Here is a 27059-nt window from a genome sequence, read left to right as displayed (position 1 = left end):
TGAAACAGCGCTACGATGGATGGATGGATGGATGTAAATGACAACATGAACGACAAAGCAATAAAAACAATTGGAAATCTGATTAACTGCAGATGAGGCGTCCGAGCTCTTATTTTGAAGGTCTCTTCCGGAAGCAGTCTGCCGTGCTGCGTCCCTCTTCCTCTTCTTCTTCTTCTCCGCCTCTCGAACCAGAACTGCTAACATGGACGGAACCTGGCTGGCATCGACCTGACCATGATCCTCCCTCCTCTCACCTGCGGGTCGAACCAGCTGTTACATCCAGGTACGGTCCTCCCGCCTCCAGCTGAGCCGGTACCGCCCAGAACCGAACCGGGCCGGACCCAGTCTAACTCCCAGTTAGCCACTAACTGCTACAGAGGGTAACGGACACCGCGATGCGCTTATTGTCGGACAGTTCTCTGGCTTGTTTTCAGTGATGTTTGGACCTGCTGCAGTTCGGAACCAGAGGGTGGGTTCGGGTTTTATCCGGGTTGAATGATCCTCAGCCCGATCGGGTTGTTGGCGAATCATGTTTAACCGCCGCTAGACTGTCAGCGCAGTTTCGTGTCGTTCTTCTTATTTTAATAATAATAATGATGATGATAATAATAATAGTTTTAAACATTATCGCTAAAAACAGTGGAACAAACCGAATCCGGTCCCAATGTTCGGCCGGTACCGGAATCTTTCTCCTTAACCTTTCCGTTTCTGGGGTTCCGGAGCTGGTCAGCGGCTCTGACCGACACGCTGTGGCCGGGAAAGCTGCTTCAGAGCCCGGCCAGAGCTGTCCGATGATGGAAGCCGGCTGCAGCGACAGTTTTGAGGCCTGTTTTCATGCATGTTGCCCCGCATGCAGCTGATGCTGGATGATGGTTAGATGGGTGGGAGGATAATGGAGCAGCTGCATCTCATGCATCAGAGGCAGCTGAGATCCTGACACCTGGGCTTCGTGATGAGTTACTGATGCGCATTTCATGGAGGAAGGAGCAGAGAACATTCCCAGGTGTTCCCAGGTGTTCTGGTTTTCCAGAGTTGGTCCCTGAGGTGGAGAACCAGGAAGCTGCTCAGAGGAATCACCAGCTGATGGACCAGGTCCAGCAGAACCGTTTGAGGAGTAAACCAGGTGATCCAGATTCCTGAAGGTTTTCTTCCAATCACAGCCCTCCTGGGAGTCATGTGACTGACTCTGGGTTTGTTCTGCCTGCGGCTGCTGGAGCATCCAGGACGTGTTGACGCACGTCTGTCGCCGAAGGTACCGACATGCCGACGGTCCGATAACAGACCCAGTTCTGGTCCTGCTGGGTCCTGGTTCTGTTCCGGTTCTGGAGGATCAGGTTGGATCCGGAATGGTCAGACAGACACTGAGAAGAATGTTGAAGTTTATCTGGAAGAATCCATGAGAACATAGAGGACACCAAGTCCCAGCATGCACTGGGGCCATAAACACAGATCAGCTGATAAAGCTGCAGCGATGCATCCAACCAGCATCCAACCAGCATCCAACCAACATCCAACCAGCATCCAACCAGCATCCAACCAGCATCCAACCAACATCCAACCAGCATCCAACCAGCATCCAACCAACATCCAACCAACATCCAACCAGCATCCAACCAGCATCCAACCAACATCCAACCAGCATCCAACCAGCATCCAACCAACATCAGCATCCAACCAACATCCAACCAGCATCCAACCAACATCCAACCAACATCAGCATCCAACCAACATCCAACCAACATCCAACCAACATCCAACCAGCATCCAACCAACATCCAACCAGCATCCAACCAGCATCCAACCAACATCCAACCAACATCCAACCAGCATCCAACCAGCATCCAACCAGCATCCAACCAGCATCCAACCAACATCCAACCAGCATCCAACCAACATCCAACCAGCATCCAACCAGCATCCAACCAGCATCCAACCAACATCCAACCAGCATCCAACCAGCATCCAACCAACATCCAACCAGCATCCAACCAGCATCCAACCAGCATCCAACCAACATCCAACCAGCATCCAACCAGCATCCAACCAGCATCCAACCAACATCCAACCAGCATCCAACCAACATCCAACCAGCATCCAACCAACATCCAACCAGCATCCAACCAACATCCAACCAGCATCCAACCAACATCCAACCAGCATCCAACCAACATCCAAACATCCAACCAGCATCCAACCAGCATCCAATCAACATCCAACCAGCATCCAACCAACATCCAACCAGCATCCAACCAACATCCAACCAGCATCCAACCAACATCCAACCAACATCCAACCAGCATCCAACCAACATCCAACCAGCATCCAACCAGCATCCAACCAACATCCAACCAGCATCCAATCAGCATCCATCCCCGGCGGCCATGTTGTTTTTGTGTTCAGATCCATTCTGTGTTTCTGTGGTTCAGCGGATCAGAACCAGCACCACCCAGCATAGTAATTCTGTGGGCTAGCAGCTCTGGCTCTGCTGAACACCACAGATGGAGACGGGTCGAGTTCTGGTTCTGGTTCTGGTTCTGCTCTGTCATCCTGGCGGCAGCTGCTCCTCTCTTCTCTGCTGCAGATAAAAATAGAGGAAGATATTTGGAGCCTCAGCGCTTCGGCTTTCAGCCTGCTGCTGAAACGGACCGGAACCTCAGAGACGGGCCAGAGTCCAGAACAACACTGAAGCTTTCAATAAAACCCACATCGCTTCATTCAACAAGAGAGAGTTCTGGTTCTGGTTCTGGTGACCAGCACACAGTCGCTGACTCTCCAAGGAAGGTTGTGCAACTTCTTCATGGAAAGTTGAGTGGAAGGAAACACAGTCTGACCCGGTTCTGAGTCAGCTGAGTGGTCGACACCAACGTGACGTTTGCGTCTCTGGAAGAACTCAGGTTCTGTCCCTGTAACCATGGCAACAGTCTGTCCAGCGAGGAAGACTCTGATGAAGACGCCGTTTCACTTGTTTTAAATCAAACATCCAGCAAAATACTAAACAATATATCAGAATATAACGTAAATAAATCTCATGTTATATAAAATCATACATTATATAATATAACCTTAAACTATTCAAAACATAAAACCAGCATAAGAAACAGTAAAATAAAAATGTTTCAGTTGCTTTTTAAAAACCTCCAGTCAGAAATCGGAGCTTTGAGGGAAAAACGTGAAAAACCTCCAACTGATAAACGTCAGAGAACCAGCAGAACATTTAGCTACCTGGGAACCAGCAGAACATTTAGCTACCTGGGAACCAGCAGAACATTTAGCTACCTGGGAACCAGCAGAACATTTAGCTACCTGGGAACCAGCAGAACATTTAGCTACCTGGGAACCAGCAGCAGAACATTTAGCTACCAGGGAACCAGCAGAACGTTTAGCTACCTGGGAACCAGCAGAACATTTAGCTACCTGGGAACCAGCAGCAGAACGTTTAGCTACCAGGGAACCAGCAGAACGTTTAGCTACCTGGGAACCAGCAGAACATTTAGCTACCTGGGAACCAGCAGAACGTTTAGCTACCTGGGAACCAGCAGAACATTTAGCTACCTGGGAACCAGCAGCAGAACATTTAGCTACCTGGGAACCAGCAGCAGAACGTTTAGCTACCTGGGAACCAGCAGCAGAACGTTTAGCTACCTGGGAACCAGCAGCAGAACGTTTAGCTACCTGGGAACCAGCAGCAGAACGTTTAGCTACCTGGGAACCAGCAGCAGAACGTTTAGCTACCTGGGAACCAGCAGAACGTTTAGCTACCTGGGAACCAGCAGAACGTTTAGCTACCAGGGAACCAGCAGAACATTTAGCTACCTGGGAACCAGCAGAACGTTTAGCTACCAGGGAACCAGCAGAACGTTTAGCTACCTGGGAACCAGCAGAACATTTAGCTACCTGGGAACCAGCAGAACATTTAGCTACCTGGGAACCAGCAGCAGAACGTTTAGCTACCTGGGAACCAGCAGCAGAACGTTTAGCTACCTGGGAACCAGCAGCAGAACGTTTAGCTACCTGGGAACCAGCAGCAGAACGTTTAGCTACCTGGGAACCAGCAGCAGAACGTTTAGCTACCTGGGAACCAGCAGCAGAACGTTTAGCTACCTGGGAACCAGCAGCAGAACGTTTAGCTACCTGGGAACCAGCAGAACGTTTAGCTACCTGGGAACCAGCAGCAGAACGTTTAGCTACCTGGGAACCAGCAGAACGTTTAGCTACCTGGGAACCAGCAGAACGTTTAGCTACCTGGGAACCAGCAGAACGTTTAGCTACCTGGGAACCAGCAGAACGTTTAGCTACCAGGGAACCAGCAGAACATTTAGCTACCAGGAACCAGCAGAACGTTTAGCTACCTGGGAACCAGCAGAACGTTTAGCTACCAGGGAACCAGCAGAACGTTTAGCTACCTGGGAACCAGCAGAACATTTAGCTACCTGGGAACCAGCAGCACATTTAGCTACCTGGGAACCAGCAGAACGTTTAGCTACCTGGGAACCAGCAGAACGTTTAGCTACCTGGGAACCAGCAGCACATTTAGCTACCTGGGAACCAGCAGAACATTTAGCTACCTGGGAACCAGCAGCACATTTAGCTACCTGGGAACCAGCAGAACGTTTAGCTACCTGGGAACCAGCAGCACATTTAGCTACCTGGGAACCAGCAGAACATTTAGCTACCTGGGAACCAGCAGAACATTTAGCTACCTGGGAACCAGCAGCACATTTAGCTACCTGGGAACCAGCAGAACGTTTAGCTACCTGGGAACCAGCAGAACATTTAGCTACCTGGGAACCAGCAGAACATTTAGCTACCTGGGAACCAGCAGAACATTTAGCTACCTGGGAACCAGCAGAACGTTTAGCTACCTGGGAACCAGCAGCACATTTAGCTACCTGGGAACCAGCAGAACATTTAGCTACCTGGGAACCAGCAGCACATTTAGCTACCTGGGAACCAGCAGAACGTTTAGCTACCTGGGAACCAGCAGAACATTTAGCTACCTGGGAACCAGCAGAACATTTAGCTACCTGGGAACCAGCAGAACGTTTAGCTACCTGGGAACCAGCAGCACATTTAGCTACCTGGGAACCAGCAGAACATTTAGCTACCTGGGAACCAGCAGCACATTTAGCTACCTGGGAACCAGCAGAACGTTTAGCTACCTGGGAACCAGCAGAACATTTAGCTACCTGGGAACCAGCAGAACGTTTAGCTACCTGGGAACCAGCAGCACATTTAGCTACCTGGGAACCAGCAGAACATTTAGCTACCTGGGAACCAGCAGCAGAACATTTAGCTACCTGGGAACCAGCAGCCTGGTCATGTGACCCTCTGCAGGTCAGCACCAGAACTTTACATCAATCCTAAAACCAACCAGAGGGACACGACAGGACTTAGTCTGGCTGCTGCGTTCTGCATTCATACCAAGCGACAAACGAAGGATTGATGCTGCAGGTAAATGTGATGCTGCAGGTAAATGTGATGCTGCAGGTAAATGTGATGCTGCAGGTAAATGTGATGCTGCAGTCACAGACGGTCAGACTGAAGCCTGGTTTCCTCCAGATCAGATCGTCTGTCTGACCTTAGAAAAGTTTCTAACATGAAACGGAAACAACGCGAGTCGCAGCCTGATGACGTTTTACCCGCTTGTTACGGTGGCCGGTTGGTGAACCAGCTCACTGTAGTAAAATTAAACTAAATGATCAAAACGAAGAATAAACAGGAATAAATATAGAAATCATTAATTAAACAATAATTATTGAATCTGTAAAAATGCATGTGAAATATTTTAATGTGAAGAAAATAAAATAAATTCCAATCAGTCATAGATTGAAATAAATAATTTATTAAAAAACCAAACGAGATGAATCAATAATGTAAATAATAAATAAATCCGCGTTTCTTCGGGTTTCTCCTCTCTGTCTGGTTCTGGTTCTGGTCCAGTCCAGCCTCCATTGTTCCGTCTGAATGAAAGCTGCAGTCATGTGACGCTGCCTGAGGCGTTGCCATGACGACCATCGGTGACAAGCGGCCTCTGTTGTGCCAGCCGGCCGAACCGGGTCGGAGACGTCGGCGCCATCATCATCATCATCGTCATCATCATCATCACCATCATCATCATCATCATCATCATCATCATCATCATCATCATCATCATCATCATCATCATCATCATCATCATCATCATCATCATCATCATCATCATCATCACTGCCGTTTCTATGACAAAACCTGACTGAAGAACCTGGTTCTGGAGGTTCTGGAGGTTTAGTTTCTCTCAAGCTGCTTTTGGATCAGTCGGTTCTGATTCTAATGTGAAACTGACTGACTTCATCACATTTATTCTCAGCTCGTTTTTTTTCTGCTTCCTGTGGAAACAGGAAGTGAGCAGCAAGCTCCGCCCACCTGATGCTCAGCTGGGGAGGAAGTGCAGTAAACCATTCTGCTGTTTGGGTCGGTTCTGGTTCTGGTCTGAGCTCACTTTAATCTGGTTCTGGTTCCAGAACCCAGCTTGGTTCTGTTCGGTTCTGTTTGGGTCAGAACCAGCTGCTGCAGTATTTCCTGTTGATCTGGGCTGGATCATCTGATCAGTACCGGGCGGTTCTGCTCGTCTTTCCTGCCTCCGGTTCTGACTGAAGGTAACAGAACCGGATGTGCTGTCACCATGGCAACCGGCAACTACACAGGAAGTCCTCAAAGAACAGGAAGCAGGCTTCCAGGCCTCTTCCTGTTTGCCAGATGAACTTTGACCTCTGTCACTTTTCCCCCTGATGACGGGTCCAAATCGGAGCCCCACAGGAAGGAACCGGCTGGTTCAGCAGAACCAGAACCGGGTCGGTCTGTCAGAAAGTGAATCCAGAGTCACAGACAGAAATGTATTCCTAGACTTCCTGTAATCTGGATTAATCTGTTCACAGGAGGTTCAGTGGAATCACTCAATCGGGTTTGAAATGGATCGGATTAAACCGGTTCTCAGCAGGTTTCCTGAACCTGGTTCAGACTAGTTTATATCGGGTCTAAACCGGGTTCAAACCAGACTTGAACCTGATCTAGATTCAGCCTGGTGGAGCTGAGGTTTGAACTTGGTCCAACCTGGTTTGGAACTGGTCTGATCCGGTTCTGATCCCGGTCCGTTTGGGATTGAATCCATAGCCGTGTTGCCTCTTCAGGATTCTCAGGGTTTATGATTTTGATAAAACTGTTTCCACCGAGGCTTTAACCCTCTGCTGGTGCCCTCTGACCTCTGACCCTGCAGTGAAGGCCATTCAGGAGGCATGACGGATGAGAAATGTCCCCAGCTGGTGGACTACTTCGTGGTGGCGGGCCTGGACCCCGCCGGGCCCTGGAGGTCCCTGGACGAAGACGGCCGGGCCTCCTCCTCCTCTTCGTCCTCCTCTTCATCACCGGCGGCGGCGGCGGTCCGGGCGGCGGAGCCGGTGACGGACCTGGCGGTGATCGCTCGCGGTCTGGGGGAGGAAGTGCCAGAAGGGTTCACCTGCATAGAGAAGACCCTGGGGGGCCACTCGGCCGAGCTGAGCGCCGGGCTCATCAACAACCCACACCTGTACCTGTGCTACCGCCGGGGGCGGGACAAGCCACCGGTCCTGGACCTGGGGTGAGTCACCGCACTGGTTCTGGTTCTGAACTAGTTCATTAGATTTAAAGGAACAGCGCAGCTTTGCTGCCACCTAGTGGTCTTTAAAGGGAACTACGACTAGTTATAGAAATAGACCTTATTTGGGAAACATTCATCTCGGATGTAAAAACAATACAGTAATAATACTGTAGGTTATTTAGCTTTTATAAATTTTAATAAAATATTTTCGCAGGAAAGTCGCCATGTTTGTCACACTGCAATGCATTCTGGGTAAATGACGGGTAAAGGTCCAAATGTGATGAGTATCGTTATTAGCCTTTTTCATTTGAACCGGAGCGCGTTGAAATGGATCAGAACCAGAAATAACAAGAGGTGATGAAGAGGAGGAGCAAACAGAGGAAGAGTTGGCCGTAGCAGCTGCTGCTGCCTTTAGCTTCATAATGAAGCCATGAATGAGACTCACCACCTCCTCTGGTCACTGTGTGATCCGGTAAGCACGTCTGTAGCTCTGGGTCCAGTTAGGCAACAGCTGTTATTGGTGGGTTTTTCACATTCAGTACCGGTGATCCAGATCCGTTAGCATTTCCGGCACCAATAGCTCCATTAGCATTTCCGGCACCAATAGCTCAATTAGCATTTCCGGCACCAATAGCTCCGTTAGCATTTCCGGCACCAATAGCTCCATTAGCATTTCCGGCACCAATAGCTCCATTAGCATTTCCGGGACAAATAGCTCCGTTAGCATTTCCGGCACCAATAACTCCGTTAGCATTTCCGGCACCAATAGCTCCGTTAGCATTTCCGGCACAAATAGCTCAATTAGCATTTTCGGCACCAATAGCTCCGTTAGCATTTCCAGTAGCAATAGCTCCGTTAGCATTTCCAGTAGCAATAGCTCCGTTAGCATTTCCAGTAGCAATAGCTCCGTTAGCATTTCCAGTAGCAATAGCTCCGTTAGCATTTCCAGTAGCAATAGCTCCGTTAGCATTTCCAGTAGCAATAGCTCCGTTAGCATTTCCAGTAGCAATAGCTCCGTTAGCATTTCCAGTAGCAATAGCTCCGTTAGCATTTCCAGTAGCAATAGCTCCGTTAGCATTTCCAGTAGCAATAGCTCCGTTAGCGTCTTGTCTTTGACGTTTCTCCCAGGCAGCGTCTGTAGGTAGCGCTTTGTCCAGTTCTGCATCAGCTGTGCTGCTTAGAGTTCGGTGCAGGGCTAACAATTAGCACCGACACCGGACCTCCATGGTGATGTCAGCACCCAGGCAGTAGCTCCGTTAGCATCTCAAAAAGCGTCCAGCTCTGCCTGTCTCAGCGACAACATAGCATTTATTTTTAGCTCGTTAAGGTAGCATCGCCTGTTAGCTTCGTTGGTTCTGCTGGTATAAATGGCTCAAAGTGTTGTGGAGAAACGTCCAGGGTCCAGATCAGGTCCTTCATTGTGTTCCACTCTCCTTTCTTTCATGTGGGAAATTATCCAGATTCTGTCTCAATTTTTATTTTTTATCACAGCCGATAGTGACATTATCTAAAATGGCACCAGTCAAACTCAATGTGATGAACTACTGGGAAAAGTTAGCCTTCCTGTGTTTACTCTGTAGCCCAGGGGTCCAAAGTGGGTCCTGGAGGCTCCTGCATGTTTCAGGCTCTCCTGGTTTGACACACCTGCATCAGACGAGGCTCATCAGAGGCCTGAGAGGAACGTTGACCTGCTGAGGAGGTTGTTCTACCAGCAGGGAGAGAATAAAACCTGCAGGACCCCCTATAGACCCCCTGCTGTAGACTTAAGTACAGAATGGTCCTGATGACGTCATCAACCCAGCGGTGAAAAAATGGCGACCCCCCCCATGGGTGATAAATACAACAAAAGACGTACATTTTTTTAAGTAATTATCAGTATTGGCAATAGGAAAATTGCAACATATTTAGGCAACATGTTCAACTAGTTGTGGATCCTTAAAGGAACAGCGTGGCTCTGCTGCCACCTAGTGGCCGTGTTACTGAGCCCGTCCCTGTCGTGTTCCGATCCGCAGGGTTCTGTATGAGGGGAAGGAGCAGCCGAAGCAGGGCTGGTACGTCATCGAGACCACGCCCTACAGCCGCTCGGCCAGCCTGAGCTCCGGCGGCGCCCCCACAGCCCACCGGGTCTTCCTCATGTACCGCCGGGCCCTGGACTCGCAGGGCCTGCACACGCTGGGCGTCACCGACATCGCCCTGCTGGTGCCCGGCAAGGGGGAGGTGGCGCCGCACACATTCTGTCGGGTCGACAAGAACCTCAACACGGGCATGGTGAGCAGTGGAGGCGGTCCGGACCTGCTCTGTGAGGGTGTGAATACTAATGGGTCCTGTTTCTGCAGTGGGGTCCAGCTCTGCACGTCTGCTACAAGAGAGCCGTGGCCAAAGCCAACGCCCTGGTGTTCGAAGCCAGTGAGTCGGCGCTCAGCTACTTCCTGTAGTACCAGAGGCTGCAGATGGACGAGATCTGGGTCTGGGTTCCCAGTCCGGTTCCTAGCAGCCAGGTTTTCTAACAATAGAGACATCAGTGGTGGGAATCAATAACTTAAGAGTTAGCTGGCTGAGTTGCTAACGCTAATGCGCTAATCATAAATATTAGATCCGCTAATGCTAAAGTGCTGTTCCAGCATGGTATTTGGTAAGTTACCAAAAATGTTAAAGTGCTAAGCTAAATATTAGCTTTACTATTAGCAGATTAGCAGTGCTAAGCTAAATATGAGCTTTACTATTAGCAGATTAGCAGTGCTAAGCTAAATATTAGCTTTACTATTGGCAGATTAGCAGTGCTAAGCTAAATATTAACTTTACTATTGGCAGATTAGCAGTGCTAAGATAAATATTAGCTTTACTATTAGCAGATTAGCAGTGCTAAGCTAAATATTAGCTTTACTATTAGCAGATTAGCAGTGCTAAGCTAAATATTAGCTTTACTATTAGCAGATTAGCAGTGCTAAGCTAAATATTAGCTTTACTATTAGCAGATTAGCAGTGCTAAGCTAAATATTAGCTTTACTATTAGCAGTGCTAAGCTAAATATTAGCTTTACTATTATCAGATTATAATAATAATAATAATAATACATTTTATTTCAAAGGCGCCTTTCTGGCACTCAAGGACACCGTACAATAGTAAAAAACTGTGACAGAAACAAATAAAATGTAACAAGTAAAAGTAGATAAAAATAAATAAAACAAAACAATGTATCTATATAAAAACTATGTAAAATCAGGCAAACCAATTGTGTCATGTGGAAAAGGCAGATCTAAAAAGGTGTGTTTTGAGTTCGGTTTTAAAATGTGATAATGACTTTATGTTTCTAAGGTATGGTGGTAATGAGTTCCAGAGTTGGGGAGCAGAGCGACTGAAAGCTCTGCTCCCCATGGTGGTGAGACGGGCAGAGGGGACAGTGACATGGATGGAGGAGGATGATCTGAGGGAGCGAGAGGGAATGGCAATATGAATAAGATTTGAAAGATATGGTGGGGAGAGATTGTAAAGGGCCTTGAAAGTGTACAGAAGAATTTTGTAATCTATGCGGAACTTGGTGGGCAGCCAGTGGAGTCTTTGCAGGACAGGAGTGATGTGGTGCATGGATGGGGTTTTGGTAATGATACGGGCAGCTGAATTCTGGACCAGTTGGAGCTTATGGAGAGATTTCTGGGTGAGACCAAACAGAAGGGAGTTGCAGTAGTCCAGTGCTAAGCTAAATATTAGCTTTACTATTAGCAGATTAGCAGTGCTAAGCTAAATATTAGCTTTACTATTAGCAGATTAGCAGTGCTAAGCTAAATATTAGCTTTACTATTAGCAGATTAGCAGTGCTAAGCTAAATATTAGCTTTACTATTAGCAGTGCTAAGCTAAATATTAGCTTTACTATTAGCAGATTAGCAGTGCTAAGCTAAATATTAGCTTTACTATTAGCAGATTAGCAGTGCTAAGCTAAATATTAGCTTTACTATTGGCAGATTAGCAGTGCTAAGCTAAATATTAGCTTTACTATTAGCAGATTAGCAGTGCTAAGCTAAATATTAGCTTTACTATTAGCAGATTAGCAGAAGTGTGCCCCAGACTGGACATCGACAGCCAGAGTCCGAAGAAAAGCTTCATACATCGGTGTTTTTGGACAGAAGTCACTGCGTGAAGCACAGAGATCCTCTCCTCTGTCTGCACCCTCAGATTCTGAACGGCCCGGCCTTGCTGATCCAACCCTGATCCAACCCTCTGTGTTCTGCAGGTCTGATCAGCCGGTACCCAGAGGAGGACCTGGAGGCGTTCCCTCTTCCCGAGTCAGTGCCGGTCTTCTGTCTGCCGATGGGCGTCTCCGTGGAGAGCTGGCCGCTGAACTCCAAGTACCAGCTGCCCGTCTTTTCCACCTTTGTCCTCACGTCCGCCTCCGGAGACAAGGTGTGTCCAAAGACGACCAGAGAGGCGGCGAACGGCAGCGTCGAGTAACCCCATCTGTTCCTGCAGGTCTACGGCGCTGCCATCCAGTTCTACGAGTCGTTCTCCAGGGATCTCCTGTCTGAGCGGCAGAACGTCCGGCTCGGCCTGCTCAGCGTGGTGGACCGCCGGCCCATCACCAGCCGCAGTCTGCACGCCAAGAAGAGCATCTGCGTCCTGTCCCACTGGCCCTTCTTCACCGTCTTCCAGAAGTTCCTCACCTTCATCTACAGATACTCCATCTCCGGGCCGCACGTCCTGCCGCTCGAGAAGTCCGAATCCTTCCTTTCCGCTCAGCCGTGTTTTCAGATAAAAAAGTTCTTCGTTTAAGGGGTCTGCATTTCTTCTTCTCTGTCTCTGTTTCTGCAGACACATCTCCAGCTTCATGCACAACGTTCCGTTCCCTTCCCCTCAGCGTCCGCGGATCCTCGTTCAGGTAAACCTCAAACACACCTGTCAACCTGGCAACTGATACCAGAAAAGTTTCAACTCTGGATAAGAGACTAGATAAATAAAAACCAGACGAGGCCTTGCATGTAACTCGGTATCATCAGCATATCGCCTGATCTCTGTCTGGACCTGCTGAAGACCCGACAGACTTCAGGTCCATCCATCCGACCCTCCGTCTTCTTCCAGTTATCCGGGGTCGTGGGGTCAGCAGCCTAAGAAGGGAGGCCCAGACTTCCCTCTGCCCTGCCACTTGCTCCAGCTCCTCCGGGGGAATCCTTCATTTCCCTTCATGGTTTAATTTTCCCATCTGTGTTGCAGCTCTCGCCGTACGACAACCTGCTGCTCTGCCAGCCGGTCTCCTCCCCACTCCCACTCAGGTGAGTGCGACTGGGTCGGATACAGAACCCTGAGGAACACCAAACCTCAGTAAACACTCAGATTAAATGTTGAACTGTTCCTTTAATTCCTCAGAGACTCGCCTGATTAAGTCGTTTTGTTGTAGCTGGTCCGGCGTCACCGACGCGTCGGCGCATGCATCAAGCCCACAGAGCAAACCGTGTCGCTGCGCGTTTCAGCAAGTCACGTGACCGATACAGGAAGTGCTTCCAAATGACATTAACGCGTAAAACTGGGTTTATAAGGAAGCGAATCTGTCAAAAGCATTAGCCAAACGGATTATTGACCTTTTACAGCATCATCTATGGAGCAGCTTCAGAGGAAATGTTTCCTCTGTGGGACCATTTTGATCTTATATTGGAAAATAAATTTGTTTTAATTTTTTTCATCCGGTTCTTGTCAGTTTCTACTTAATCTGAACCCAAATTGAGCTGAAACTGACTTTTAGTTTACTTTCATATGTTCTGCAGGTTAAGAGTCGCATATGTTTCACTAAACTGTCTTATTTAAATAAATCCACCTTTTCAACGCTGAGGCATCATGAGGCAGGAGAATAAAGTCCCAGATAAACTCAGATATGCAGCCATTCTACAAATGACTCCGTCTTTATTATAAATCATTTCATACACAGTGATCCCTCCTCGCTGTAACGCCGTTCACTTTTCACGATATCGCAGATTTTTCGGTGCAGTTTTTTTCCAGTGTTCTTCGTCCTGATTGACCAAATGATTGGTAAAAACAGTCTCTGCGCTTCCTGAGTGCCAATAACGTTACGGTGTTTAATACAGATTGGCCATCAGGAGATGGAAACTGAAACTTTCAATGTCTGCTGGAGAATCAAACTGTAGCCAGAGGCAGCAGAACCGGACCGGAGGCTCGTTGATGAGATCCGTGGCTCTGCTGTAGATCCAGCTGTGAATCTGGTGCAGCTTGGAGGAGAAGCTGTAATGACCGACTGGATCACATTAATGCTGATTGATGAACATCCGCTGACCTGAAAACAGGTTTTGTTCTTTGGTTTAATGTATTTATTTATTAATGCTGTGTAATAACTGTAAAACATAAAGGGAACTACTTCACGGGTTATTTTCTGAACGCAACCCCTAAGAAACACAAGGGTTCACTGTAAATGTAGAGTTTACTTCATTTTCTTCTACAGCAGAAGTTTTGTCAAAAAAGCGTAACAGGCTAAATTTTAAAATGTTGGAATAACGTTTTTTTTTTTTTTATAAAAATCTGTGGGAAGAAAACAGTCCATCCATCCTCATCCCAAACATTCACTTACATTTTCACTTTATGGTTCATGTTCACATGTTTTATTGAAAATATTTTAAATTTACCTGAAGATATGACATAATACAACATGTAATATGCAATAAAATACAAAGACTTAAACCTTATTGTATAAACCAGGTCATCAAATCGCTGCGTTGCCTGTAGTGATTATTAATGTCCAGCAGGTGTCAGTATTGAGTGACAGAGTTTTGCTTTGGGTCGAAACGCTTCATGACGTCTCATGATTTTCATGCTAACAGTGTGTGTGTGTGTGTGTGTGTGTGTGTGTGTGTGTGTGTGTGTGTGTGTGTGTGTGTGTGCGCGGCAGCGGGGCGAGCTTCCTGAAGCTGCTCCAGAACCTGGGTCCAGAGAACTCCTGCACGCTGCTGCTTGCCGTCCTCACCGAACACAAGCTGCTGCTGCACTCGCTGCGACCCGACGTCCTGACCTCCGTCAGCGAGGCCCTGGTCTCTGTAAGACTCCGCCCTCCTCCTGAAACAGAACCTGGTCGGGTCTGGGCAGACCCGGAGGAGCCGGTTCTGGTTCTAAATGTGTTAATTAATCAGAAATGTTGCAGTTGAGGGACGGTTCTTAGCCTGGTCCTTTGCGCTCATGTATGATATTTTGTTTCTTGATCACTGACGGCTGCAGACAGGTGGCGGTAACTGATACTGCCACCTGCAGGTGGGAGTTGGCATCACTGAAGCCCGATGTTTTTAACTATGTTTTTGTGAATTTTTAGTGAATTCACAATTATGCATTAGCGTGGAAAAATGCTAGTTTAGCACTTGGCTGCTAAACTAGTGGGGTAAACTAGTGGGGCTACTAGCATGCTAGCGCCGAAATGCTAACCCAGTATCGCAGTTATTTCGCTCTCATATCATCGTCCACATAAAACTGGTTGATGGGATAATAAATGGTAGATGATGAAGACTTTATGGGAATCATATTCATGTGCTTAGTGGGTGTTAATAACCTGGAATTAACTAAAATAAGACGGAGAATCCTTTCTCTCTGTGCCCTTCTTCATGTGTCTGTGAGGACTGGAAAAGCAGCAGCACCGCCCCCTGTGGTGTAACTCGGTACAACACAGGAGTAAACAAAACAATATGATCACATATTGATCATACTGTGTTTCACACTTCATTTGATCAGTTTTATCATTTTATAAATGTTGAATAGATATAGAGAAAATGTTAAATTAATCAGAAATGTCATGGCCGCCCTGTTGCAGACCTTTGCTCTGTGAAAGACGTTGTTTATCCTCTGGATTATGCAGCATTATTACAGAATTACACACCACCATCATAAACAGAACTAGATTTGATCTTCTGACCCTCAGCAGAGCCTCTGACTTGTTAATGAAGTCATTTCTGCTCATTTATGACTAAAACCTGTTATTCTGACTGAAGCTACATGCTGCTCTCCCTGTGTGTGCAGATGACCTTCCCGCTGCGCTGGCTCTGCCCCTACATCCCTCTGTGCCCGCTGCAGATGGCCGACGTGCTGCTGGCGCCCATGCCTTTCATCGTCGGCGTTCACTCCAGCTACTTTGACCTCTACGACCCCCCGCCGGAGGTCATCTGCGTCGACCTGGACACAAACACCATCTTCCAGTGAGTCCGAGTCGCCGCAGCTTCTGCGGCCGCCGACGGGGAGATCATCAGCTGCTCTTGTTGGGATCCCTGCAGGTCAGAGGATAAGAAGCCGTTGTCATGGCGATCGCTACCCAGGAAGCACGGAAAGACGCTGTTCAGCACACTGACCAACCTGCACCGGACCCTGGAGAAGAGTGAGTGGCCGCTGAGTGTGTCAGGAGAGCGGCCAGAGGTCAGGGGTCACGCTGTGCTTCTGCCTGCAGTTTGCAGCCCCGGCCAGGAGGAGGCGACGCTGGAGTTCCTGCTCACCGACTACGACCAGATCTACCGGCGGCAGAAGCAGCTGGAGCTGGAGATCCAGGAGGCCTTCCTGCGCTTCATGAGCTGCCTGCTGCGGGGCTACCGCGCCTTCCTGCTGCCCATCACGCAGGCGCCGTCCGACACCACCACCGACTGCAGCTCCCTGTTCAACCTGCAGGGTGCGCTCTCCTCCAACACGCTCCAGTCTGCAGAAAATAATATGTTGTTTCTGTTAAAGCAACTCCAGTCTATTGTTCTTTAATTGTGCTTCTAAATGACGGTAAATGTTATGAACAGTGAGGAGCAGCTTGTTTCGTATCTCCTCGTGTCTCACATCATTAGAAAGTTTAATTTCATCACATGCTGAGATGGGCAGGTGAGAAACGGGTCTAGATCAAATCTTTCATTTCTAAGACGGCTGGTTAGTGACACTGTGATGTTCTATGATTCTGCAGTCGAGCTGCGGCCTCTGACCCTGAGCGACCTTTGACCCTGTGACTGCAGGCTTCCTGAAGTCTCGGGACCGGAGCCAGCAGAAGCTGTACGCCCAGCTGAGCCGGACCCAGATGTTCACCCAGTTCATCGAGGAATGCTCCTTCGTCAGCGACCGCCACGCCTGCCTCGAGTTCTTTGACGAGTGCGTCCAGAAGGTCAGAGGGCAAATCGTTTCCTTCTTTTGGCCCGGTGACCTTCTGTTGACCATCCGTTGACCCGCTGACCTTTGGGTCCCCAGGTGGACGTGGAGAAGCCGGAGGAGGTGCGGCTGATCGACCTGGACGAGAGCGGCGGCGGCGAACACACCGTCTTCATCATGCCGCCCGAGGAGCCGCAGGAGGCCGACGGCGCCGAGTGCCCCGCCCGCTACAGGTGAGGCTCCTCCCCCTGGGGGCGGAGCCAACACACCAGGTGCCGTGTGACCTGACGCGTCTCTCGTCCAACAGCTACGAGACGTTCCCCAGCCTGACGGCGGAGCTGTTGGACCGACCGCAGGACCCGCTGCGCGCCCCGGCCAGAGGCAGCGCCCCCAGCAGCCCCGCCCCCCGCCGCACCAAGCAGGTAGCCGGCCCGGTTCTGACCCGGTTCTGGTCCAACAGGGTCCAAACTGCCCTGATGGAGAGGTTCCTGCAGTTTAATGTGTTGATTTAGTGGAGACCATGACAGCGGGTTCTTCAGAACTGACTGACCCGGTTTCCTCAAGTTCTGATCCTTCGTGTTGCTACTAGCATGAGCTAAATGAAAATGGCTGCTTTCCTCTTCTTCTTCTTTAGATTTCAACAGCAGCTTGCATCCATTATTGTTGCTCTACTGCCACCTACTGGATCCTAATATCTTTACCTCAGATTCTCATAATGATCCCAGTATTTAAAAAACAAAAAATGCTATTTAACTGATCAACAACATTCTCAAGTTTCAATTCCCTATAAAACCTAATTCCGTTTTAATGGCCGCTTTCTTCTTTTACTTCCAATGATTCCCTTCCTGCTAAAGCGCCCCCTGGTGGTGGAAGAAAAATCCACATATGAGCCGCATGGTTCAAAGCTTAGGAAAACAGTAGCGGCTTATAGTCCAGAAAATACGGTACTCATCTCCATTCAGTTTAGCAGGTGAACTCTGACCTTGCCCAAACATTAGAGCTTTGTGTTCATGTTAGCGACGGGATCCGACACCTTCGATCGTCATGGAAACTCATCTATCAGTTCCGCTCCACCGGGTTGAGATGAAATTAGTTTTCCGGTTCATTCGTGCATCTAAAGCACAGCCGCCCGCCGTGTTCAGTCTGTCTGCTCACCTGTATAAAAACACCTGCCAGAAGCAGCAGCTCCAGGAGAAAAGCTGCCAGACTCCAGGAATCGTCATTTAAAGGAAAAATGCTGAAAACCTGGGCATTATCATGAATCAGTGAATCCCCACAGGCCGAATCTGAAAATCGGATGTTCTGGCTTTCGTCAACAACTCAGAGGTGAAAGTCACAACGACGCGGCCGGAACACGCTGGCTAAATAATAAAGCATAACTGAACGGAGCTTTAAGGCCGGAACATTTTCCTGGAGGAATTTTAATACTTGAGGATCATTGGAGGAATCGCTTCAGCTCTAGACGGACGGATGGATCACAGTCCTGCTTTTCTAGCAGATCCCAGAAGCAGCAGCAGGGGGCGCAGCAGGTTCTGGTTCTGATGGACTCACAGAACCCCTGTGTGTCTGCAGGAGATCAAGGTGGCCCAGAAGCGGGCCCAGAAGTACTCGGCGGTTCCGGACATGTGGTCCAAATGCCTGCTGGGTCACTGCTACGGCCTGTGGTTCATCTACCTGCCCACCTTCGTCCGGGCCGAGGGCTTCAAGGTCCGCGCCCTGCACTCCGCCCACGACGTCCTCCAGCACATGGAGACCCGCAAGGTGGTGCTGCCCGACGAGGTGAGGCCCGCCGGGCCGGCGCGCCGACCGGGCCGGGCCGGGCTCGCCGCCAGTAACAGAAACTCTGCTGTGTGTGTCAGGTGTGTTACCGCATCCTGATGCAGCTCTGCGGTCAGTACGGTCAGCCGGTCCTCGCCGTCAGAGTCCTGCTGGAGATGAAGAAGGCCGGGATCACGCCCAACACCATCACCTACGGATACTACAACAAGGTTACGCACACGGACGGACATACACACACACACACATGGACACACACACACACGGACACACATGGACACACACACACACACACGCACACACAAGGACACACATGGACACACACACACACACACACGGACACACATGGACACACACACACACACACACACGACACACACACGGACACACATGGACACACACACACACACACGCACACACAAGGACACACATACACACACACACACACGGACACACACACGGACACACATGGACACACACACACACACACGCACACACAAGGACACACACACACACACACACACACGGACACACACACGGACACACATGGACACACACACACACACGCACACACACGGACACACAGACACACATACATACACACACACACGGACACACACACACGGACGGACGGACACACACACACACACACGGACACACACACGGACATACGGACGGACAGACACACACACACACACATACATACACACGGACACACACACACACACACGGACACACAGACACACATACATACACACACACACGGACGCACACACACGGGCACACACACACACACACGGACACACACACGGACATACGGACACACACACACACACACGGACACACAGACACACATACATACACACACACGCGGACGCACACACACGGGCACACACACACACGGACACACACACGCACACACACGGACACACGCACACACAAGGACACACACACACGGACGGACGGGGACACACACACACACATGGACACACATACACACACACACGGACGGACAGACACACACACACACACATACATACACACGGACACACACACACACACACACACAGATGTTTGGGGACTTTCCATTGACTTCCATTCATTGCTGCAGCCTAACTAACCAACCGAAACTCAATTCACACCGTAGTCCTAAATCTGACCCCTGACCCAAAACCAGCGTTTCCCCTTATGGGGCCCAGGCTTCGGTCCCACAGCGTAGCATGTGTCAGGAAAATGGTCCCCACAAGGTATTACAGACACACACCATAAAGCTTCAGGCTGACGGCTGTTTTCCCTCCTCAGGCTGTGCTGGAGTGTAAGTGGCCCTCGACCAATCAGGGCGGCCGTCTCCGCTGGGCCAAGCTACGGAACGTTCTATTGGCCGTGGCTCAGTTCAGGCAGCCAATCAAACAGCGGCGGAAGAGTGGTTCTGTGGGCTCCAGAGGTCAGATGTCTCGTAGTTCGTCCTGCAGGATAAAACGTCACGGCTCTAAGCGATGAAGGTGATGAAGATGATCTCTGTTTCCATGCCAGGAGCCATGATGGAGCCCGATCAGAAGCCCCGCCCACAGTCCGCTCTGATTCGTCAGTCTAGCTGGAGCGGCCTGAGCGAAAGCTCGAGTCACGAGTCTCTGACCGGGTCGCTGGTGAAGAGCTCCAGCCTCAGCAGCATGAAGACGCCCACAGTCAGCGGTGAGCACTGCTAGCTAGAGAGCTAGCTGCTTGCTAGCTAACCCTAACCCTAGCAGAAAGCTAGCAGAAAGCAGCTAGCTTTCTGCTAACTAGAGAGCTAGCTGGTTGCTAGCTAACCCTAACCCTAGCACCCACAGATCAGCTGACCTGATGCCCTTTCTGCCCTCAGGGCTCACAGTCTGTAAGAAGTCCCCCGTCCTCCACGGTTCAGGGACAAACGGGGACACGGTCCACCGGAAGCCCCCGCTGGGACGGAGAGAAGCCTCCGCTCCGCCTGCAGCGCCTCCTGGGGGAGTGGTGGTGCGGCGCAGTGAGGTCTGCCTTTCCACCTTCTACACCGAGTCGGAGCTGGACTGCAGCTGTGAACCGGAGGAGAGGCTCAGCAGGTCGGTGTGTTCGTTCCGCCGAGTTTTCTGAGTTTATTCTGACCGACAGGATTTACGTTCCGACCGCAGGTCCAACAGATCCGGGAGCTCCGGCGGAAAGAACAAGGCCAGGACCGTAGATGAGAACTCCAACCACGTGTCGTCCCCGAGCCGCGGAGGCCTGGCAGGGAAACTGCAGCAGCTCCTCACCCCGACCAAACACCGAGCATCGGTCCGGCGCGCCGCCAGCGTGGAAAACCGCCGGTCCGGCGGAGGGATCGGTCGGAAAGTGTCCGATCAGAGGCAGTCCAGGAAGTCCCAGGTGGCTGAAACGCTGCTGAAGGCAAAGGAGCGGCTGGTGAACGCCACGTCAGAGGTGACTGCATGTTCCTGTTGAAGGCGATGAGCTGCAGATCCAGCGTCCTCCACCAGGGGCTGCTGTCCAGATCTTGTTGAGATGTTTCCCTACAGCTCTGGATGTGTAGGCCTCTCCTGTCATCTGGAATAACCAGGAATCTCTCCTCAGAGCTCGCTGTCAGTGGGAAGTGACCTGGACCTGGCGGACACGCCCACCGCGGCGTATCCTCTGCGCAGGTCGTGGGACGCCAACCAGGAGGGGGCGGGAATCGAGGTAGCTCGCTCGGTGCGGTCGTTGAGGCGGTTTCCTCCGGGCACGGCCTCACAGTGTGTCTGTGTCCAGGTTCTGATGTCCAGCTGCTCGTTGTGCCGCAGCTGCAACTCTCTGGTGTACGACGAGGAGATCATGGCGGGCTGGACCTCGGACGACTCCAACCTGAACTCGTCCTGCCCGTTCTGCGCCGCCTCCTTTGTCCCGTTCCTGAATGCAGAAATCTGCGACCCGGGGCCTGTCAGCAGGTACAGAGCCAGCCGACCGAACGCTCATGCGCTCCTGGTTCTGTAGTGTCAGCGGTTCTGCTCTTGCTCCTTCTCAGCGCGGAGCGTTGCACCATGAACATGGAGGATGAGGTGGAGAGCGCCGTGAGGCCCCCTAGTGGTCACGAGGCGTCCCTGCGGCCCCAGTGCAACGGGCTGAGCGACGACTCCAGCTCTGAAACCAGCACCTACTCCGAGACCAGCAAGGCCACCACGGTAACTCCCCCCGCCGCTGCCCCACTGCGTCCCTCCTCACTGTGACAGGCTCCGCCCTCTTTCCAGGTGTCGTCGGTGGGAGGGACTCCTCAGGTGACGGTGGCCTACCTGAGCCCTCTGGTTCTGAGGAAGGAGCTGGAGAGCCTGCTGGAGAACGAGGGCGAGTCGGTTCTGGCCCAGCCTCAGTTTCTGGACAGCCACTCCATCATCTTCTGGAACCTGGTCTGGTACTTCCAGCGGCTCGGCCTGCCCAGCAACCTGCTGCAGCTGGTCCGGAGGTCGCCGCTGGTCAGCCACTTCACTCAGGTGACTCTGCAGAACTCGTTCATATTGGGGGACTCAAGTACTGTGAACATGAACTCATTCGCTTAAGAAGGTTCTGCTGTCTGAACACAGAACCTTGATCCAGGTTTCTAATGACACAAGCAGCTGGAAAGTAGCTGGAGAAGCTAAAATGTAGCTTAATTTTACAGTTCCTGTAGTTTCTGGACGGGCTAAAGTCCAGGAAAGCAGCTGAATATAACTGTTTGGGGGCGTCTCCACTAGGGGGCGTCTCCACTAGGGGGCGCCTCCACTAGGGGGCGCCTCCACTAGGGGGCGCCTCCACTAGGGGGCGCCTCCACTAGGGGGCGTCTCCACCAGGGGGGCGTCTCCACCAGGGGGGCGTCTCCACCAGGGGGCGCCTCCACCAGGGGGCGCCTCCACCAGGGGGCGTCTCCACCAGGGGGCGTCTCCACCAGGGGGCGCCTCCACCAGGGGGTGTCTCCACCAGGGGGCGTCTCCACTAGGGGGGCCTCCACTAGGGGGCGTCTCAAAAGGGGGCGTCTCCACCAGGGGGCGTCTGCACCAGGGGGCGTCTCCACCAGGGGGCGCCTCCACCAGGGGGCGTCTCCACTAGGGGGGCCTCCACTAGGGGGCGTCTCAAAAGGGGGCGTCTCCAAAAGGGGGCGTCTGCACCAGGGGGCGTCTGCACCAGGGGGCGTCTCCACTAGGGGGGCCTCCACTAGGGGGCGTCTCAAAAGGGGGCGTCTCAAAAGGGGGCGTCTCCACCAGGGGGCGTCTGCACCAGGGGGCGTCTGCACCAGGGGGCGTCTGCACCAGGGGGCGTCTCCACCAGGGGGCGTCTGCACCAGGGGGCGTCTCCACCAGGGGGCGCCTCCACTAGGGGGCGCCTCAAAAGGGGGGCCTTCACTAGGGGGGCCTCCACCAGGGGGCGTCTCCACCAGGGGGCGTCTCCACCAGAGGGCGCCTCCACTAGGGGGGCCTCCACTAGGGGGCGTCTCAAAAGGGGGCGTCTCCACCAGGGGGCGTCTCCACCAGGGGGCGTCTCCACTAGGGGGGCCTCCACTAGGGGGCGTCTCAAAAGGGGGTGTCTCCACCAGGGGGCGCCTCCACTAGGGGGCGTCTCCACCAGGGGGCGTCTCCACCAGGGGGCGTCTCCAACAGGGGGGCGTCTCCACCAGGGGGCGTCTCCACCAGGGGGCGTCTCCACCAGGGGGTGCCTTCTCCAGGGGGCGCCTCCACCAGGGGGCGTCTCCACCAGGGAGCGTCTCCACCAGGGGGTGCCTTCTCCAGGGGGCGCCTCCACCAGGGGGCGTCTCCACCAGGGAGCGTCTCCACCAGGGGGGCGTCTCCACCAGGGGGCGTCTCCACCAGGGGGTGCCTTCTCCAGGGGGCGTCTCCACCAGGGGGGCGTATCCACCAGGGGGCGTCTCCACCAGGGGGCGCCTCCACCAGGGGGGCGTCTCCACCAGGGGGCGTCTCCACCAGGGGGCGCCTCCACTAGGGGGCGTCTCCAACAGGGGGGCCTTCACTAGGGGGGCCTCCACCAGGGGGCGTCTCCACCAGGGGGCGCCTCCACCAGGGGGCGTCTCCACCAGGGAGCGTCTCCACCAGGGGGCGTCTCCACCAGGGGGTGCCTTCTCCAGGGGGCGTCTCCACTAGGGGGCTCCTCCACCAGGGGGCGTCTCCACCAGGGAGCGTCTCCACCAGGGGGCGCCTCCACCAGGGGGCGTCTCCACCAGGGGGCGTCTCCACCAGGGGGCGTCTCCACCAGGGGGTGCCTTCTCCAGGGGGCGTCTCCACTAGGGGGCTCCTCCACCAGGGGGCGCCTCCACCAGGGGGCGTCTCCACCAGGGGGCGCCTCCACCAGGGGGCGTCTCCACCAGGGGGCGTCTCCACCAGGGGGCGTCTCCACCAGGGGGCGTCTCCACCAGGGGGCGTCTCCACCAGGGGGCGCCTTCTTCAGGGGGCGTCTCCACCAGGGGGCGTCTCCACCAGGGGGCGCCTCCACCAGGGGGCGTCTCCACCAGGGGGCGTCTCCACCAGGGGGCGTCTCCACCAGGGGGCGCCTTCTCCAGGGGGCGTCTCCACCAGGGGGCGTCTCCACCAGGGGGCGTCTCCACCAGGGGGCGTCTCCACCAGGGGGCGTTAACAGCCTGTTTTGGTTGTTCCAGTCGGAGAACTCTGCTGTGAGGGTCCGGCTCCTCTGGGACACGCTGAGCCCCGACACCGACCAGTGGCCGCCGCTCTACGTCCTCTGGAGGATCCACAGTAAGGACGATTGGCGGACAAGTCCATCACAGGACACAGCGTCCCCACCGTGCGTTAACGTGTTCCTCCACCAGGTGGCGCCCCGATGAGGAGCTACAGCTGGAGGCGGCACAACCACCCGTTCACCCTGTCCTTCCTGGAGGAGGTTCTGCGCTGGGTGGGCATGAACGAGGTGCACAAGGCCATCACGCTCTTCCTGGACACCCTGGAGAAGCAGCCCGGGTCGCCTCAGACCCAGAGGTGGGAATTCGGACCAGTCCACCGGTTCTGATGATTCATGCTTGAACTCAGATGTTTGTGTTTCCGGACTGACAGGAGTCTCTACCGAGAAATGCTGTTCCTGACGCTGGCAGCGATGGGAAAAGACCACGTCGGTAAGACTCCTGGTGTATTCGGGTCGGGTTTCCGATCAGAACCAGGAGGGTTCTGGAGGTTCTGCTGTGAAATCCTCTCCTGTCTCTGTCTGCAGCTGCATTCGATAAGAAGTACAAGACGGCGTTCCTGCGCCTCAGCAGCTCCCTGGGCCGGGACGAGCTCCGCAGGAAGCGGGCCCAGCCTCCCAGCACCAAAGCCGTCGACTGCAGACGGAGCTTCCACCCGCCGCTGGAGTGCTGAGGGGTTCCGGACCGGACCGGACCGGACCGGACCACCCAACCAACACCCGCTTCGCCCCTCTGCTGCCCCCTGGTGGATGGCACAGCATCCTACTTCCTACCAGCCTCTGGATCCTGAAGCAACCGGATCAGACCGGACCGGCGTGACCGGATCGGACCCGGCTGCAGATCTGCTCTGTAGTCAGAGGAAGGCGCATCAGCGGGAACCCAGATCCGAACCGGAGATTCCCCTGGGAATCCGCTTCCTGAACTGGAACGTTGTGGAAGAGACATTTATTGTTGAAACTGTGAAAAACGGATCTGACCCGTTTTAACTCCTCAGAACCGGTTCTATTGATCAGAAACTCAGTGATGCATCCAGGCTTCTGCTTCCCAACCAGTTGGGATTCGCTCCAAAGTCCCGTTCAGGCCCGGATGGGTCTGGATGGATCAGAACCATCTGGGACGAGAGGCAGAACGATTCAGAAGTGAAATTAAAGAAAATGTAAAATATCAGAGTTTTGATTGGTTTAATACCAGCCAGAACCCGACCAGAACCAGAACAGAACGTAACCAGAATCCAGACAAGCTGCTGAATTTCTGTCGATCCTCCTCTGGAAAACAATCAAGTTTCTGGATTGAAGAACCAAATTTTGACATCGGAGCCACAAATTCAGCCACAAACGCAGAACTCCAACCGAGCATGCTCAGTGGGCGGAGCCTCAGACCGAGCATGCTCAGTGGGCGGAGCCTCAGACCGAGCATGCTCAGTGGGCGGAGCCTCAGACCGAGCATGCTCAGTGGGCGGAGCCACAGACCGAGCATGCTCAGTGGGCGGAGCCACAGACCGAGCATGCTCAGTGGGCGGAGCCTCAGACCGAGCATGCTCAGTGGGCGGAGCCTCAGACCGAGCATGCTCAGTGGGCGGAGCCTCAGACCGAGCATGCTCAGTGGGCGGAGCCTCAGACCGAGCATGCTCAGTGGGCGGAGCCTCAGACCGAGCATGCTCAGTGGGCGGAGCCTCAGACCGAGCATGCTCAGTGGGCGGAGCCTCAGACCGAGCATGCTCAGTGGGCGGAGCCTCAGACCGAGCATGCTCAGTGGGCGGAGCCTCAGACCGAGCATGCTCAGTGGGCGGAGCCTCAGACCGAGCATGCTCAGTGGGCGGAGCCACAGACCGAGCATGCTCAGTGGGCGGAGCCTCAGACCGAGCATGCTCAGTGGGCGGAGCCACAGGCAGAGCATGCTCAGTGGGCGGAGCCTCAGACCGAGCATGCTCAGTGGGCGGAGCCTCAGACCGAGCATGCTCAGTGGGCGGAGCCTCAGACCGAGCATGCTCAGTGGGCGGAGCCTCAGACCGAGCATGCTCAGTGGGCGGAGCCACAGACCGAGCATGCTCAGTGGGCGGAGCCTCAGACCGAGCATGCTCAGTGGGCGGAGCCTCAGACCGAGCATGCTCAGTGGGCGGAGCCTCAGTGACAGAGACATTTTAAGTTGACTTGGTTGGTTCTGTTTGGTTCTGGTTCTGTTTGGTTCTGGTTGGTTCTGACCTTCAGAGTTCTTCCTCCTGTCTCCATTCATTCACTCCGGCTGATGTGCTGAAGGCAGAACTCAGGACTGGGTCCTTCCTGGCGGTTCTGACCCGGAGATGTTTATTTAAATTTGCTGTTTGTCTAATTTATATCTGACTGTGGTTACCATGGCAATGTTGCTTTTTTAACAAAATCGTCAATAAAAGACGTAAAAAACAAACAAACCCTGATGTTGTTTCTGTTCACCCATCCTCATGTGATGGTTGTGGTTCCGGTTCCGGTTCCACATCCCCACGAGGATTATTGGGATGTTTTATTTTGTAGGAACGGACCGGAAGTGGGACAGGTGATTCTGCCTCGGGATGACTCGCTGCTTTTCGCTCCTCCGGGATGCGCTGAGTGGTTCTGGTTCTGGACAACCAGCGAGCTGGGTCACGGAGAACCGGGAGGAGAACCGGGAGGAGAACCGGGAGGAGAGTCCTCCTCCTCCTCCTCCAGGTGGGTCCGCAGCCCGTCACGCGCTGCGGATCTGCGGCAGCAGCACGAGGCAGGTCGGGTCTTTTCATGATGGTTGGAAATGTCGGATTGTTGGTTCCGCTCCAGAATCCTCACTACGACTGTTTAGTGACTGAAGATATTAAATCAGATTTTAACTAAAAGATCTGATTTGTATTTGATAATTCGGCTTTTGTTACTATTTCACATATGAGAGATAAGATCCCGTTTTATCTGTGGAA

At 52.7% G+C, this 27059-nt stretch overlaps 1 protein-coding gene across 1 annotated transcript; it reads left to right on the top strand.

The window, feature by feature from the left end:
• The first annotated feature begins 149 nt into the window (after positions 1 to 149).
• dennd4b (DENN/MADD domain containing 4B) lies at positions 150 to 26546 on the top strand. Its single transcript, XM_081597391.1, has 29 exons — positions 150 to 283; positions 7253 to 7612; positions 9625 to 9880; positions 9949 to 10018; positions 11843 to 12012; positions 12079 to 12320; positions 12418 to 12484; positions 12817 to 12875; positions 14498 to 14642; positions 15610 to 15785; positions 15861 to 15961; positions 16031 to 16246; positions 16572 to 16717; positions 16801 to 16934; positions 17009 to 17123; positions 18274 to 18480; positions 18561 to 18689; positions 19780 to 19921; positions 20011 to 20169; positions 20339 to 20555; positions 20625 to 20910; positions 21061 to 21165; positions 21235 to 21410; positions 21488 to 21644; positions 21711 to 21950; positions 24101 to 24197; positions 24272 to 24437; positions 24513 to 24571; positions 24667 to 26546. The coding sequence occupies exons 2-29, from the start codon at positions 7272 to 7274 to the stop codon at positions 24810 to 24812; spliced, it is 4524 nt and encodes a 1507-aa protein (XP_081453517.1). The 5' UTR covers positions 150 to 283; positions 7253 to 7271; the 3' UTR covers positions 24813 to 26546.
• Positions 26547 to 27059: the final 513 nt, after the last annotated feature.

This window comes from Poecilia reticulata, chromosome 16 (assembly GCF_904066995.2).
Source record: "Poecilia reticulata chromosome 16, P_reticulata-male-v2, whole genome shotgun sequence".
Lineage (NCBI taxonomy): Eukaryota > Metazoa > Chordata > Actinopteri > Cyprinodontiformes > Poeciliidae > Poecilia > Poecilia reticulata.
Note: the sequence above shows the minus strand (reverse complement) of the source record. Positions and strands in the feature narration are given on the sequence as shown.

Coding starts and splice junctions, on each gene's coding strand:
- dennd4b (XM_081597391.1), top strand. CDS start 7,272: ATGACGGATGAGAAATGTCCCCAGCTGGTGGACTACTTCGTGGTGGCG. Junction 19,922..20,010: donor TGGTTCTGTGGGCTCCAGAG/GTCAGATGTCTC, acceptor TTTCCATGCCAG/GAGCCATGATGGAGCCCGAT. Junction 20,556..20,624: donor CCGGAGGAGAGGCTCAGCAG/GTCGGTGTGTTC, acceptor TTCCGACCGCAG/GTCCAACAGATCCGGGAGCT.